This window comes from Zeugodacus cucurbitae, chromosome 2 (assembly GCF_028554725.1).
Source record: "Zeugodacus cucurbitae isolate PBARC_wt_2022May chromosome 2, idZeuCucr1.2, whole genome shotgun sequence".
Classification (NCBI taxonomy): Eukaryota; Metazoa; Arthropoda; class Insecta; order Diptera; family Tephritidae; genus Zeugodacus; species Zeugodacus cucurbitae.
The window spans coordinates 4,006,429-4,022,036 of NC_071667.1; the positions used below are offsets into that span (position 1 = coordinate 4,006,429).

A 15,608-nucleotide genomic window follows, 5' to 3' on the forward strand; every position below is an offset into this window, starting at 1 on the left:
AACTTTACACAAATACTGTATATGGGCAGTGACATCACTTGTGGAAAAATTGTCAAAATCGGACCATGACTTTTCAAGGCCCCTGATATCAAACATGAAGAACTCAGTGCCTAAGGGTAAATTTTCACCGAAAATATAGGTAAATCTCTAAATAAATTGCGAGAGTATAAAATGTTCGGTTGCACCCGAACTTAGCCTTTCCTTACTTGTTTTTAATATTATATTATAACCGATACTATCTACCTTTTCTTTCAAATTTCAAATAGAAAGTTGACTTGTAGGTTTGTTTTGCTTAAAATCATGATCCTTCCATTTAAGGGCTTGCCGACAAAAATAAAGTTGGTGCCCACATCGATCTCTAAAGTTGTATTGGAAAATTGTTAGAAGATTGGCACAATCGACGTTTCGACGGTTGCAAGTATATATTATATCGCCACCTTTGAAGTGATCCATGAAAATTTGATGTACTTTATAACATTGCTGTGTTGAAACCCCTCCCCGAAATGAAACGCAGTTATATCCTTCCTATACATATAAATATATATTGTACCTGTAATATTTATTTGTATGTATGTATGTATGTATGTAAATATGTTTGAGAAAAAACAAGTTTGTAAAAAAATTAGAATCTAATGCTTAGAAAACAACAACACACACGTTACGAATTTAATCCTTATAATGTAATCATAATGCTAACATTGTAATTGAAAATACATAAGAGAGCAAAATGAAGAGAGTGAGAGAGTAATGTTTAAAGTGATTTAATCCTCATAACTATGTAAGTACGTCTTTCCTTCTATACTCAGTGTAATAGTATGTATATGTATATTTATAAGTAGTTTACTGAATGAACCGTTATTTATATTTACGTCTCTATTATATATATGTATGATTATTTAATATATTTTAAATGTGCCAGAATAAGACTAAATTAATCGAAATAGAAGCAATCAAAAGCAATAAAACGGATGCGCAAAAATACAAATATTTATAACTTCATATATAGTATATGGGTGTTTGAGTAATTAACTCTGTGATTATGCATATGTGTATATATATAATAAAAAGAGGTAAGAGGTAGCTGACAGATGCAAGCAGGGAAATATATTCATATATGTATGTATCGTTAATGTGCAAGTCATAGTAATTGAGTTATAGCTCCAAGTAGTCGCCTTGAGCTCAAGAATTCTTACGCTCGTCAACCTCAATGTGGATAATAGGCTCCATGATGCGGAGCAGCGGCATGTGGATAAGTGGCGTAGGCCGCACTGTGTGCCAAAGCTGGATATGCTGCATGGTAGGCGGGTACAGCAGCGGGTGCGGGAACCGGTACAGGTGCTGGACCGTGCGCTAGTGGAGCCAATGCCAAGGGATATGCAAGTGCTGGTGCTTTGACCGGCACTGCAGGGCCAATTGGTGCCGGTGCAATGGGTGCGGTCTTATAAGCAATGGGTTCCTTGCGCACCACAGCATTAAAGCCGTTATGCGGATCAGCGGTGTAATCGACCGTACGTTTCGTGCCATCCGGATCAACCACAGAATAGCTGCCTTTTACCACATCGCCATGACGCGTTTCATGTTGGCTCTTCAAATCACCAGTGTAGCCATCTTGTATGTCATAGCCGAAGGAGTATTTCGGTGCTGGGTCGTATGGTTCGGGAGCAGCTGGCTTCGGTGCTAAAAAGAATGGAAATAATGTGGCACAAGCAAGAATACGGCTTTCAAAGCGGAAGTACCAACTTACCCGCTGCTACATATGGCACTGGAAGTGCAGCTCCTCCATGTGGTACAGCATAGCCGGCATAGGGCAATGGACCCGGACCATCATGTGGTCCATAATGAGCGGCATATGGTCCAATAACACCGCATTCGGATAATGCGAACACAGTTGTCAAAAAGAGTATCTGCGGATAATGATAGTGAGCAAGGCAAAAAACTTAATTAGTGAAATTAATACAATTAAAGAAATTGTGTGAGTTGAACTCTACGACGATTAGAAAACTCGCAAAAGATTCAGGAATGCTGCTATAAACGGCATTAAGTTAAACGACTGCGGACACCTTAGAGTAAAGGAAGTATACGCTAAACGGGTCCTGGAAGCCCATGACAAATATTAACTAGAATTTAGAATATTAGAAACGGTGAGTTGACATCAATGTTGGAGCATATTTCCATTCATGTTTTGGATAGGGGATCCATATTAAGCAATGAAATCCGATAAAGTCACAAGCAAATATCCAGTCAGGCCCAGCTCTTGTGGTATAACAATATGTAGCGAAAGGGTCACTTAGGTTTTAGCATCGTTTAATTTTGAGCAGGGCTCTTGTTTGGCATCAATGCTATCTGATTTTTTGAAAGCTCGATGTCCAAGAAATGCATAAAGCACCAATTGCAAGAAGTTAATTCTGATTCCTAGAGGATTAAGGAAGCGATTTATGTAAAAGTTTTGCACCCCGGGGATATTGTGAGAGCATATATACATGTAGCCATGAAAGAATCTTGAGGTAACACCAATTGCAGAACTGTTCAAGAATATGTAGTGATAAGACCAGTATCGATTTATTTTGTTTAAGTCATATGAAGTATCTTCTCCGTGGTTTTATAAAGAATCCTTTACACATTTATTAACAAAGCACAGAACAAGTTCTCACAATAATTTGTTCATATGAAAACACATGCAAGCACCGTCACCTTCAGATTATTATGCATTTTTGGATTCAAACTCCATACTCAGGGACACTGAATAAATGTATTTCTGAATTAACCACACCTTTAACATCAGCATCCTGCTAACACTGTTTCTTAAGAGTCCTTCTTTCGTGGGCGAGTCCTTTCCAAGATCGTGGATAAAACGCGCTTAAGACGCGTCTAAGTAATTAGATATATTATCGTGCAGGACGTGCTAATTTGCATACACAACTGAGTATTGATTTTCCACAAAAATTATTTAATCAATTACATATGTCCAATCGAATCGAACCCGAACAACCGAAGTGGCAAATGGATGCGGCGCTTGAAATTCAATAACTGTGAAGCGAGGCAAATAGTTCTTGACTTTTATATTGCAAGTGCCGCTGCACATATTAACGCGCTCTGGGTGCGGGTGCTGTGGCGGTGGCAGAGGAGCAGCAGATATCAATGCGCGGCAACTCAACATAAACAAAAAAACAACAACACGAATCTTTGCAAAAAAGCAGTTATAGCAACAATAGCATTGACAATGACAACAACAATATTAACAGCATCAACAACAACAACAACTACTATAATAGTGGCATTAATAGTGTGTTATGTAGCATCCAACTTCTTTGACTTGGAACGGTTCAAGCGGCTCACCACGATTGCTGCCAACAACCAAAGATACAGCCGGCAGATCAGTGGGGACTACAAAATTTTCGCACACAAATATATGTATATAATTGTACGTATGTATGTCATGCACACAAATGCATTGAATACAACAATAAAGTTGGCTTAGCCAGCAGCAAAGTTAAATTGTCCAATACTAACAATGCGCTAATTTAATGCGGCAGCTTTTGGAAAAGTGGAAAATAATTGGAAGAGCATAGTCAAAGCCACAGCAAGTTGCATATAAATGTATATACATATATTTTTTTGCTCGCTTGTAAGGTGCGGCTAAGGGACCCAAGCGTTGAAGACGTCAAAATAAGAAGCAAAAAGAACCGAAAAAAGACACTTGAGAAGCTGGAAAATCACACAATCGATTTAGGCAAATTTTGCGCATGCATCATGCCTCAACAACAACAATAACAACAACAATACCAAAAGCAATAGCAACGCAGCATTAGTGATGTAAACCGAATCAGCAAAAGCCATGTAAGCCTCACACCACGACCTGCTCTGGGGCGCGATGTCAGTTGGTTAGTGGTAATGCTGTGCTGTGAGCACACCGCATCGCAATTGCCGCATCTGGCGCAGCAAAACGAATCGCCAGACACGGCAAATTCTCTAGCGCCTGCGCACCCACCCACACCTTGGCACTTAAAGCGTCAGCGCACAAGCAATTCGGCCATGTGACGACACGGTGAGCCCATATCTCATTTCTTTGGCATGTTTTTATTAAGCTTTGGCGGGTGTTTTTGTAGCTTTTCATTCAGTTTTTGTACCTGACGTTTTTATTTATACGAGTATTCTTTTTTTTGCAGAGGTTACTTTTCCGTGAACCTAGTTAAAGGGTTCCCAGCTGTTGTCGGTTTGTCCGATTACGGAGTGTCATTTCGCATCTGCCAACGCTTGCCTAGCCCTTTGGTGTTGCTTAGCGTTTTTGGTTTTTGCGAATCTAGCTTTGGATATGTTCTTTTTTTCGAGTTGACTACATGCATCAATATATGTAGATATCTATTTATATGGGTGTTTTATCCAAAAATTTTCACTTTAACACGGATATACTGCAACGAATGTAATGATTACTCATTTTCGACAAATACTGTGAAACGCTTGAGTTCATCATTGAGCTGCTAAGTTTCTTATAAATCCATTAGCCGGTCGCGGTAGAGTTATAGATTCCCCCATTGTTAGGATACTAGAAGCTACAAGAAAAACATTTCCATTTCTATTGAGCAGTGGCGGAACCAGAAAAATTTTTTTTTGGGGGGGGGGGGGTTTACGAAAAGTTTTATTACTCAACGTATTTTTAATATAGTAGTTCCCTCGCGAAAATTCAGTTATTATAGTACACGTTTTTTTTTTGGTGTATTTTTCCCAAAGTACGAATTTGACGCTAAAAAAGCTCGAGAAATATTTTCTTTTTTAGAAAGCGTGATCAACTGTTCAGAACAAAACTTTCTTCCGGAGGTGAAAATGTGGAAACAGTGAACTTCAGGCAAGCATTTTCAGAATGCTCTCGAAGCTTTAGAAGCAGTTAACAAAACATTTTTTGGAAATGTTTGCAAGATTTTACGCATATTGACGTTATTGCCTGTTTCAATAGCATCACCGGAAAGAAGTTTTTCAAGTTTAAAGAGAGTTAAAACCTGTTTACGAAATACGACAGGTCAAGATAGGCTTAATGGTCTAGCATCAATGAATATTCATAGGGATATTGATCTGTCAGTTGATGAAATACTAGAAGAATTCTTTCAAAAACCAAGGAAAATATAACATGGAATGTGAGATCCCGTGTAATCCTCAATTAATCACTGAGCTTCAGCGATACTGCTTGTACAAATGTATAGAAACTTCGAATTATATGAATAATAACAAAAATCTTATAACTATTAAACTTGTTATAATTGCTTATAATTTGATGGGATTTTTTTATCAATAACCTCATTCCAAACCCATATCAACAAACATATATTTTTCTCTGAGTTTTGGGGGTGTTTTAACACCAAGCCTCCCCCCCGTGGATCCGCCACTGCTATTGAGCAATTATTGGAAAACATCGTCGAACTAAGAATTTGTACAATAAATATATTTAAGTGTACAACTGAGAGAACCTTCTCTCGCGAACCCCAAAAGATATGATCACGATCAGCCACCACAGATGACTTAGTGACGTTCTTAGTGTGGAAAACAAATATATTTTTGAATTCTGTACTTGACGCTCATCACTTCCAGAGAGTTTCGGGTTTTTACATAATGAAATATTTGAAATTGTACATCCATGCCCATATTCGTTCAAAAGTCCCCTGGGACTGTTATACCCATATATTTCTAAGTGCATTCATAAATTTTTAAATTCAAAACTACTAGAAATACCTGTCGCCATCAATTCTTCACATAAACAGACACACATATCGATCGATGAAAGAAACCTAAATGCTAGTAGAAGAACGTATAATTTCGGCAAACGTTTCAGCAACGGTAATTCGTCGTGTTGTTTGTGCCAAGTAGATTTCAAATAAAATTTATTGCGTTTTGTGGACAAAAAAGTGATTTCACAATGTTGCGAATGCGAAGTCGATGTGAGCAAGCGGCAGCATTTAAGTCCAAGCATAATTCAATGAGCAAGCGCAAAAAATGAAAAAAAAACAAAAAAACGAGTATGCAGAAATGAAGCGGCAACAACAACAGCAACAAAGTATCAACTATAACAAACAATGAACAGAATTTGTTAAAACAACAAAAACACAAATAATACAGTAATAACATAAAATGCCGCTAAAGCATACATATACACACACGCCGATTAACATATGTTGCACGGATACTTAACATGCAAATAAATTGGCTCCGCAACAAGATGACAACAATGTAAAATAGCAACAAAAATAAGCTGCCACCACAATAAATACTTATTACACTTGTGCAAGCAGACATTAAAAGTACTTGAAAATCGCTGGAAAAAATGGCGCGCGGCAAGCAAAGAGCGAGGGAAAATTAAGACAACATTTTTCGTTATGGTTATTGCTGTTGATTGTGGTGACGTCTCGTTGTTGGCCCGTTGCACCAATAACATCCATCACGGAGGCGCTACAAGTAACGGTTAAATGCGAATAGCGGCGAAGAGCGCGCTTGAAGAAGATACAAATGCGAATTTATGTAAATTGATGTGTATAAATCCATTCGTGTGTATGTGTGTATGCGCATTATCACAATGATGGCAATAATCAATGCATCGAGCTTCATTTATTTAAAAGCAATTGGCTAAAATGGCAGCACAGTGCAAAAAGGTCAAAATGAATTTGAAATCAGAATTTGCGATACGACCGGTTACCAAGCTAAACTAAGCTGAGCTGAACTACACTACACTGCACTGTCTGCGGTGCTATGCGGTACTCTGCCATGCACTGCCACATTGTAGTGATCTATGAAAGACGCAGCAGCAGCACTTGCAGCTTCTCAAGCTCCACGGCGGATCAGTAACACTCCTCAAAAGTTGACAAGAGCACAAGTGCCAGCCGAGGAAGGCGCAAGCAGCGAAGACGAAGTAGAAGTGAAAAAAATGAAATCGAAAACTTGTTGCGGCCGGCACTGGCATTGTCGAACTGGCGCAGCAACTCGCATGGCAAGTAGTGGGAGCTCTTCTTTTAAAGGCCAACTTGACTTAGCGCGCACTCAGAGAATGCCCAAGCTAATATGCAAACCTATACCAGCATCATATATGTATATTTCAATGTGTCTACATACCTCTGTGTATGTGCGTGTCAGTTATCTCAAGTACATGCCACCGCGTCCATACACGTGAGTTTTAGTTGGACATCAGTTCTTTGGCACATTAGTGCCTGCATTTGTTTGGCAGGTATTACCTAATGCCTCGCCGGCTCATCGTATCATTTTACAATGCAAATTATTTATTTTTGTTGTTTTTTGTTTTTATTTTGCATTGTCTTGATCTTTGTGCAGCTTCACTTTTTGGCAGTTTAATTTATTAGCAGTGATTTCTTTGGGAAAATTATAGAAAATGTTTTGCTTTAAATTGTCGAAGATGTTCGCGTGAAGGGTTACCACAATAAATTAATATATTATTTTTAATATAAACAAGAAAAAAACGTTAACTTCGGCTGTACCTAAGCTAATATACCCTTCACAGGTGCATTTCTTTTAGTAACTATGTGTTTAAGCAAATCTAAAGACGTAAGAAAAAGTAAGTAAAAAAAGAAAACATTTTACTAATTCTTTTGAGCCGGGTTGTTTGCTAGAAACATTAAGGTTATATAGTTAACCGATCTGAACAATTTCTTCGGAGATTATATTATTACCTTAAGCAGTAATCCATGTCAAATTTCTTGAAGATACCACATCAAATGCGAAAATTTTCCATACAAGCCATTGATTCCGATCGTTCGGTTTGTATTGCAGCTATATGCTATAGTGAACCGATCTGAACAATTTTTTCGGAGATTAAATTATTTCTATGAACAATAACTCACACCAAATTTCGTGAAGATACCACTTCAAATGCGAAAATTTTTCATACAAGCCATTGATTCCGATCGTTCCTTCTGGGTGTTACAAACTTCGTGACATACTTAATATACCCTGTTCAAGTAAATGTATGCAAAATGCATTACAATTGACCAACGTGATTTCGTTAGTAAAAAATCCAGAATCCATTTTAGAAAATCATAATACGAGGTTAGGATATATTATTTTTTTAAATTAACGGAAGTTTAGACTCTAAAATATGAATCATTAGAACAAGTCCCTATAATATACATATGTATGTATATGAAGTCCAAAGATAATCAAATTTATAAAACATATTTCCGCCTGGTGGCAACACTACTCACGAACATAATTTTCGCGTATAACCAGAAGTTGCAAAATGTAGGTAATGCATAACTATAACCAGCAAATAATCGCTAAGAGCTTCATTCTCATGTGTCCGTTGCGAATTTCATGCTCTTGCAGCTAGCCCAGCCAATAAGTGGCCATCACGGCGCCTAATATAGGCAAATGGATGATGTCTACATGCTCGCATCAGTTTATGGTCATACATTGCATATTTTGGTCGATTGAGGGAGACGTATACACAACTAACAGCAGAGCTAACAGTACATTCCGAAGCTGATATATTTGGATATTTATAAAAGAGTTTTAGTTCTACTAGTATCGCTCAGATATGACAAAAAGAGGCAAGTACCTGTACCTAAACCACTTACCTTCTTGCCATATTCAGCAAAATGTACGACTATAATTGCACTTTTAATATTATGCTGTTTACTAGTAAAACTCAGTAACGCTTAATATTAGTTTAACACTTAGGATCTAGTCACAGAACAATAGGTTTGTCTTAAAAATATGCCCCCGTATTATCTCGTATATTTTGTGACCCTGCATTCGCGGCCAAAACATCCACCGATTGTGTGCGTTTCTCCAGGAAACTGAAATTGTACCAGCGCTCGTTTTTGCCAAAGTTTTCTCCATCCTCCAAGGAAGTGGGTAGGGTCCTGATAAAGAAGGAAAGAAAAATTGAATTATATTAATGAAAAGCAAGCACAGTTTTGAAAACATCATGGTCTTTAAGATTATGGCAGTAGAGTTTCAAATATACTCAAGTAAATAAAAGTTATATTGAGTATAAGAAATCAGAATAAGAATAACTTCACTCACCTATTGAGTGTCTCAGGCAATAATAGACATAAACCGGCGCCCAACAGCGAAAGTATGCCCAAAATGATCTCCGGCATAGGTTGAAAGAACGAACGTGTGTAGAGAATGTACGAACTGAAGAAGGTGAATGCATAGCCCATGACATGTACCACCGCTATTCCTTGACCACGCACGCAAGTCGGTATCAACTCTGTTGCATACTGTGCGCCAGAATTGTAAGCGACCGTTACACCAAATCGTCCAATAACCGACAGCACCACGACCAATATGACATCTGTAAAATTATGCAAAACACTCGTGAGTAAATTGTGTTTCAACTATTTCATACAATCGCTCACCCTTCTCGCCGCCACTGCGCTCCGTACAGAAGAGTATTGCACCGGTGACCGATATAAAAATGCCACTTAGCAGCAGTGACATGGACGCCATCGCTTTGCGACCGATGCGATCTTGCAGCACGATCAACAGTAAGCAGGCCGGCAATATAGCTGTGGCGCTCAATGTGAACATGACAAATGGCGATATGCCGAGACCTTGAACATTGCGCGACACCGCGTCGTAACACAAAGTGATGACCATGCTACGATAGTCGTATGAACGCAAATATCAAATTATTGAAAATAAATCAATGCAATGTCATAAAAGGTGATTGTATAAGACTTACGACTTGAAGAACAAGATCAGCGTGTTGCGTCGCAAACGTGGCGTTGCGAATAGCCCAAAGAGATTCGGACCTGATTTCGTATGCAATTGACTGCGTTTGCATTCATCTATGAATTCCGTATAGACGGATTCCTCCACGGCACGTCCATTGATCTTCGCCACACGCTTTAAACACTCAACGGCTTTGTCGTATTTTTGCTTCGAGATCAACCATTGTACACTCTCGGGCACTATGAAGTAGAATAACGGTACAATAGCAAAGGGTGTTGAGGTGGCGATAAGGAAACCACGCCACGAATGCAACAAAATAGCAATCCACGGCGCAGCCATCGAACCGAGACAGTAGAAGCAACCAATGCAGATGCTCAGACCAACTGTGCGGAGCGAAGGACGCAGGTACTCCATAACTGTGAAGAAATGGTTAAGAATTTAAATAATACTTATAAATAGGTTTCATAATAATTTTTTTAAAGACCAAATGTGAAGATTTCTGAAATGTTTTAGTAAGCTAACGACAATGATAACACACAGGAATAACACGATCTGCAGATCTTTGAATTGTCTCTTAATCACTTACCTAAAATATACATCATGACGAAGTTGCTATCGGTCGCCATACCGGACAGAAAGCGAAATAGTGAGAATGTGGGCAGCGTTGTGCCAAAAATTGTCAAAGTGTTACCAACCATTGCCACCACATTGGCGACAATCAAAATAGGAAGACGACCTGCCGTACAGAATAAAGAAATATGTTAGAATTCAACACGTAAAACAAAAAAAAATATTAAGTCACCTAAACTATCGGCTAGAAAACCGAACAGTAGGCTGCCCACTACTGAACCAACGAAAAACATCGACTGCCCCAGTGTGGCCTGCCAGGCGCGATCACAAATCCAATTCAGCTCGCTGGTAAAACTGTGATAGCCCATATATAGCTCATAGTCGAATTGCTGACACGTGTGTGACACATTTGCGGTGACATTCGCGAATGCCGCATCATCACCAGCTGCCAAACGATGTGGCAGACATGATGAGCCTGGCTGTTCGCTGGCAACCGCATAAGCGTCCAACGGATTCGCATAACCGTCGATGCACCTGTCGATGAAATCAATTGAACAACAACAAATAATGCTGTGACTTAAATCACATCGTTTGACTCACCAGTATTTCGGCACGAAGCTGATGATCGTCTGTGAGTAGTAGTGCAGTGCAGAAAGCAAATTGATGATGCAGAACAGCAGCAGCATGATCGCCTGCAAGCGGTGGCAATCACCGCATTTCTCCAATATTTTATCCAGCTCCAACATTTTTGTTAATGGTGACGACAGTTAATGGCAATTGCCGTTAGATAACGCTTACACCGCTTCAGTGCTGTTTATGTGTTGACAAAGCCTCGACGCCCGCTCTACAGCTGTTATTGCACCAAACAATCTTCGTTGTAGATTTCACTGTCGACCTGTACTTGGCGCAAGTTGCCGGCAACTGTTCGCGCTTATCAATCAATCGGCGAGAAAAACAGATTCTCGTGTGCAATACAAAGCAATTATTTCTGCTAATTGTGATTTTATTGTTGTTGTTATAAAATGTTTTGCACTGAGTTTTTGGTTTCTTATGAGTTCAAAGAACTCTTAATGGCATAAAACACATTGTTCACTTCCACTGTCATATTTATATATAATTCAATTTATAAAATTATTATTGTTTTATATTCTACTGATTCAAGATCGTCTCACTACAAGGTCACAATACAGCTTTATAAATATCCGAAATATTTCATGAAGCTTTTAACACCAACTTCATGCACTGCAAACTTCACTCTATGAAGAATGTGAAAATTAATATCATTCATTTCCGCTTTGCGCTTTTACAATTCAATTTAGATAAAACACATTGAAATATATGAAATTTATGTGCGAATAGTTTGGACATCAAGAGCTTTCATCTTCATCTTACCGGAGACCCGATGTATTTTATATACTGATCTCTCGGCTGTACACTCGTTAACGGTGACGTTTATTATACGTATTATAACTTTTGAGGAAGGTTTTAGAAATGCTAATTCATATCACCTAAGGAATAAGTACTGAACCATGCTTGCATGCTACTGACATACGTCTACACATGGCTTCTCTAAGAGAAAACAGACTTTTTAATTATAGTTGCACTTGTTCACTAATTATATTAGAATTACTATCGATAATACTCGTAAAATCATTTGCGCAGTTTGTGTACAATTTTTTCATTCATAATATGTGAAAACTATGAGCTTCTTAGCACCTACGTGTAAAAACTGTAAAAATTCGAAAATTTGCCAAAAATTCTATTTTTGAAAAAGATTTTCCTTTAATTGGACCAATTTGATGTAACCGAACATTATATACACTCGCAATTTACTTATTTAACATCACACAGTTTTGACCCATATATTCGAAATAAAGTCCACTAGAAAATAAAAAAAATATGGGGGCTGGGGTAATTCCTGAATCGCTTTCAACTATGTTTGCCACCAAGCTATATTATATTTAAGATTTTACGTTTACTTAATTTTGCTAAGATATATCACATACTAATATATACAGTATAACGTCTATCGGTAGTTTCAAAATCAGAATATGAGGTATATGGAGGCTTAAGGAAATATTGGATATTTTCAATAAAAAAATTAGCCGCAAACTTCGAGATCCTCATGTTCGATAACTAGGGCCCTGAAAAGTTATAGTCTGATTTTGGTAATTTTTATACGGGCTACGCCACACTAGAAATAAAGTATTTGTCCAAAGTTTCGTTCCGATATCTTTACTGGTGCTTATATTGCAAATTAAAAGAATCAGTTGAAGTTCAAAATGGTGGTATATAGGAAGTAGGCGTAGTTGTGAATCGATTTCGCCCATTTTCAAACTATTACATTGTTTTGGCAGGGAAATGATTCAAACTAAATTTCGTTGAAAGTGGTCAAATAATTTCTAAGACAAAATTATGCCCCTTCCTAGGGCGATTCGTTGTACCAAATTTTCGGTTATAGCCATTTTGTGGGCGTGGCAATGGGCAAATTTCGCCCATCTGCAATACTTTACTTTTTACTCAATTTATCGCTTGCTCTTACAAACGGACGGATGGACAGACATTCGAAATTCAACTCTACTCACCATCCTGATCATTTTGATATACATATATAACCCTATATCTAACTATTTTAGTTCTAGGATACACAAACAACCGTTATGTGAACAAAACTATTATATTCTGTACAACATGTTGCGAGAGTATAAAAAACGAGCTTGAGGATATTTCCACTTTTATTATCACCAAGACGTGGTATAGGATCCCTCTTTAGAAACTAACTGCTGACGCTATTTCAAATGTAATAAAAACAATATTTATCACTCTTAACATCGTAGATATAAAGCAGATTAACACAATTTTATTTTTTTCTCTTAAACTCGAATATTGTGTTTATGAAATTCTGAGTTTAGATCACATTTTTTTAAGTAATTAGTAGAATTTGTATTTCCAACACAAACGCTAAGTTGTGAGTATTGTTTAATACTAAACACAAAAGTCAAACTCGAGTTTCGACACATAAAATGTAAATATATTTATACAATTTTTGAAGTGATCCTTTTAGTGAATTGGTCTATTGTTGCTGGTGACGTCATAGCCCCCAAAATGATGCACAATTTATAATACTGACATACTTGACACTTGTAATTCACTCACACAATTTACGCAGTTAAAACGAGCACTGATTTCGTCGCACAAATGCACTTATTTGTCACAAGTTTTGCACCGCAACAATTAAAGTCGAGATTAATTGCAGTAATTAATATTAATTAGTAAAAATAAACAGTAATTTTCTAATGAATTCATGTACGCCTCTGTATTTTAGCTTCAAGATCAGGATCACTTGAGTTCACTACGCCTACACCGTTACACGTACGACCGCGACTAACCACCGGAGCTCACCGAATGCAACGCTAAACTGTGATTGAGTTAGCCGCACATCCCATGGGATTGTAGACATTCGTTTGCTCCGCTTACGCACATCACACACACACCCACATCCACCACCACCACTACTATCACAAAGTGAAAACTGTAAAGCTCTTGGAACGACGCAGAAAATGTAGCACATGTATAGAATTGTAGGTGAAAACCATATTTTCATGCGCGCAACTACTGGCACTACAACACCGTCTCAAGGAGCGCGGTGTGCGCAGAGCAGTCTGCATTGGTTAGTGCCGCGCGCGGCTAAACAAAACATCTGCGGCGCGGAATTTCCGTAATCTGCGCACAAGTGCAATACTTTAAAGTGAAAATAGAATTACAACAACAATAACAATATCGATAGCGATAAAGGAGATGTCACACGTGAATTCAACGACTACGTCAATTGACTACCGAAGTTTTAACGAGAGATTTTCCAACACTTTTTGTTGACGCGCGTTGAAAATTGAATTATCCGAGTAGCCGTCAGCGTATCAGAAAGAAGATCGAGCGCCGCGTTAGACTTCCGTTCGCTTGCACGTTCAAATGTATTCTTCGTGCTCGGCGTGTTTTTGTTGTACAATTTATTTCGTTTGCTTCCGTCGAAAGCGAATATTTAAGTTGATCGGCCTATCTAACTGTAAATAGAAAAATATGAAAATATACAATCAATGATAGTCGTGGGCGGCATTTTATCGAAATTCTTAACTTCATGCTACGTAAGGGCGCTGAGCGCTGCAGTTAACATGCTATCAGATTTAACGCTTACAACTGTAGATACACAAACGCTCACATATTCGCGTGTATATAATTTATAAAATTATCAATCTCGAAAATGCAGTTATTTTGGCGCGCAAAATTATATACACACATATGTATGTACTTGTGTATGACAATTGGCTCATATTTGTTTGTGATTACCACTTACATACTACTTTTCTACCAACTTTCGTTACTTTATTTATATATTCATTTGTTATTGTTTGCTATTGATCTTTCTTCGTTGCGCCGCACGTTTGCATGACTTGGACAATTATTCATTGTTTGCATTGCAATTTCGCTGATTTTTACGTCAGAAATGAGTATTTGCGAACATATACTTATATATGCAATATAATTTAAACGATCGATTCAATTTTGTGACGTCAGATTAGCGAAAATTTACAGAGAAAAAGGACTTCAAACTTTACTAATAAAGTCTTGTAGAGCGTAAGTAAGCGATTTTTGATTTATCAAGGGATCACCTTAACTAGTGGAAGAAGGTTCCCAAGAGCATAGTTTGATAACTATATTATGGTTTCTGAGACAAGGTGAAATAGTTTCTTAGGAGACGAACCATGCTGTAGTAGATGTCACAATGACCCACCTTCTTCCGTTCTTGTCACGTCCATCGCCTTTAGTTGTATGATATTCCCAAATAAGGCTCCGGACATTCCAAGTGCATGACTTCAAATCATGATCCGTAAAACGTTTGCAGGGGTCGTCATTGATACTCTAACCACAGAACCGGGTTCGCCTTCTCACTTTCGTTAGCCTTCAAACGGCTGAGAGAGGATACTTGGTATAAAATTGGAAGTCGTGAGCTACTTGAACCATGTTGAGAAGAATCGTTTTTGGCCACTCCCAACTAAATATGTGGTGAGTCCCAAACCCTAACCACAGAACCGGGTTCGCCTTCTCACTTTCGTTAGCCTTCAAACGGCTGAGAGAGGATACTTGGTATAAAACTGGAAGTCGTGAGCTATTTGTACCATGTTGAGAAGAATCGTTTCTGGCCACTACCAAGTAAATGGCAATCAAAAACTTTCCTCACTTACGTGAACTTCTACACATGATCTTATCCTCATTCTATAATTCTATATAATCAACCACTTAAGTGAATAATCAAGCACTCCGAGACTGAATGAAGTGTGAACGATGCCATACATAAAATGAATATGTTG

At 38.1% G+C, this 15,608-nt stretch overlaps 2 protein-coding genes across 3 annotated transcripts; both read right to left on the reverse strand.

Moving 5' to 3' along the window:
- Window positions 1-892: 892 nt before the first annotated feature.
- Window positions 893-3,046, reverse strand: LOC105221543 (larval cuticle protein A3A). The gene is made up of 3 exons (XM_011198602.3): window positions 2,771-3,046; window positions 1,745-1,904; window positions 893-1,677 (listed from the first exon to the last, which is right to left on the reverse strand). Exons 1-3 carry the CDS (start codon window positions 2,783-2,785, stop codon window positions 1,205-1,207), a joined length of 648 nt encoding a protein of 215 aa, XP_011196904.1. The 5' UTR covers window positions 2,786-3,046; the 3' UTR covers window positions 893-1,204.
- Window positions 3,047-8,583: 5,537 nt separating this feature from the next.
- Window positions 8,584-13,672, reverse strand: Orct2_0 (organic cation transporter protein). Of its 2 annotated transcripts, none has more exons than XM_029037891.2 (8): window positions 13,399-13,672; window positions 10,843-11,413; window positions 10,475-10,776; window positions 10,259-10,408; window positions 9,683-10,088; window positions 9,357-9,598; window positions 9,019-9,292; window positions 8,584-8,855 (listed from the first exon to the last, which is right to left on the reverse strand). In XM_029037891.2, the coding sequence occupies exons 2-8, from the start codon at window positions 10,986-10,988 to the stop codon at window positions 8,699-8,701; spliced, it is 1,677 nt and encodes a 558-aa protein (XP_028893724.1). In that variant the 5' UTR covers window positions 10,989-11,413; window positions 13,399-13,672; the 3' UTR covers window positions 8,584-8,698. The 2 variants fall into 2 exon arrangements, with proteins under 2 accessions (XP_028893724.1, XP_011196897.1); XM_011198595.3 differs by having other exon boundaries at window positions 10,843-11,498.
- Window positions 13,673-15,608: the final 1,936 nt, after the last annotated feature.

What these genes read in the sequence shown, in the direction of transcription:
- LOC105221543 (XM_011198602.3), bottom strand. An exon ending in AGTGCCATATGTAGCAGCGG is followed by an intron (nt 1,678 to 1,744) that starts GTAAGTTGGTAC and finishes CATTCTTTTTAG; the next exon opens with CACCGAAGCCAGCTGCTCCC.
- Orct2_0 (XM_029037891.2), bottom strand. Translation starts at nt 10,988, where the DNA reads ATGTTGGAGCTGGATAAAATATTGGAGAAATGCGGTGATTGCCACCGC. An exon ending in CGTCATGATGTATATTTTAG is followed by an intron (nt 10,089 to 10,258) that starts GTAAGTGATTAA and finishes ATTTCTTCACAG; the next exon opens with TTATGGAGTACCTGCGTCCT. An exon ending in CTGATCTTGTTCTTCAAGTC is followed by an intron (nt 9,599 to 9,682) that starts GTAAGTCTTATA and finishes CGACTATCGTAG; the next exon opens with CATGGTCATCACTTTGTGTT.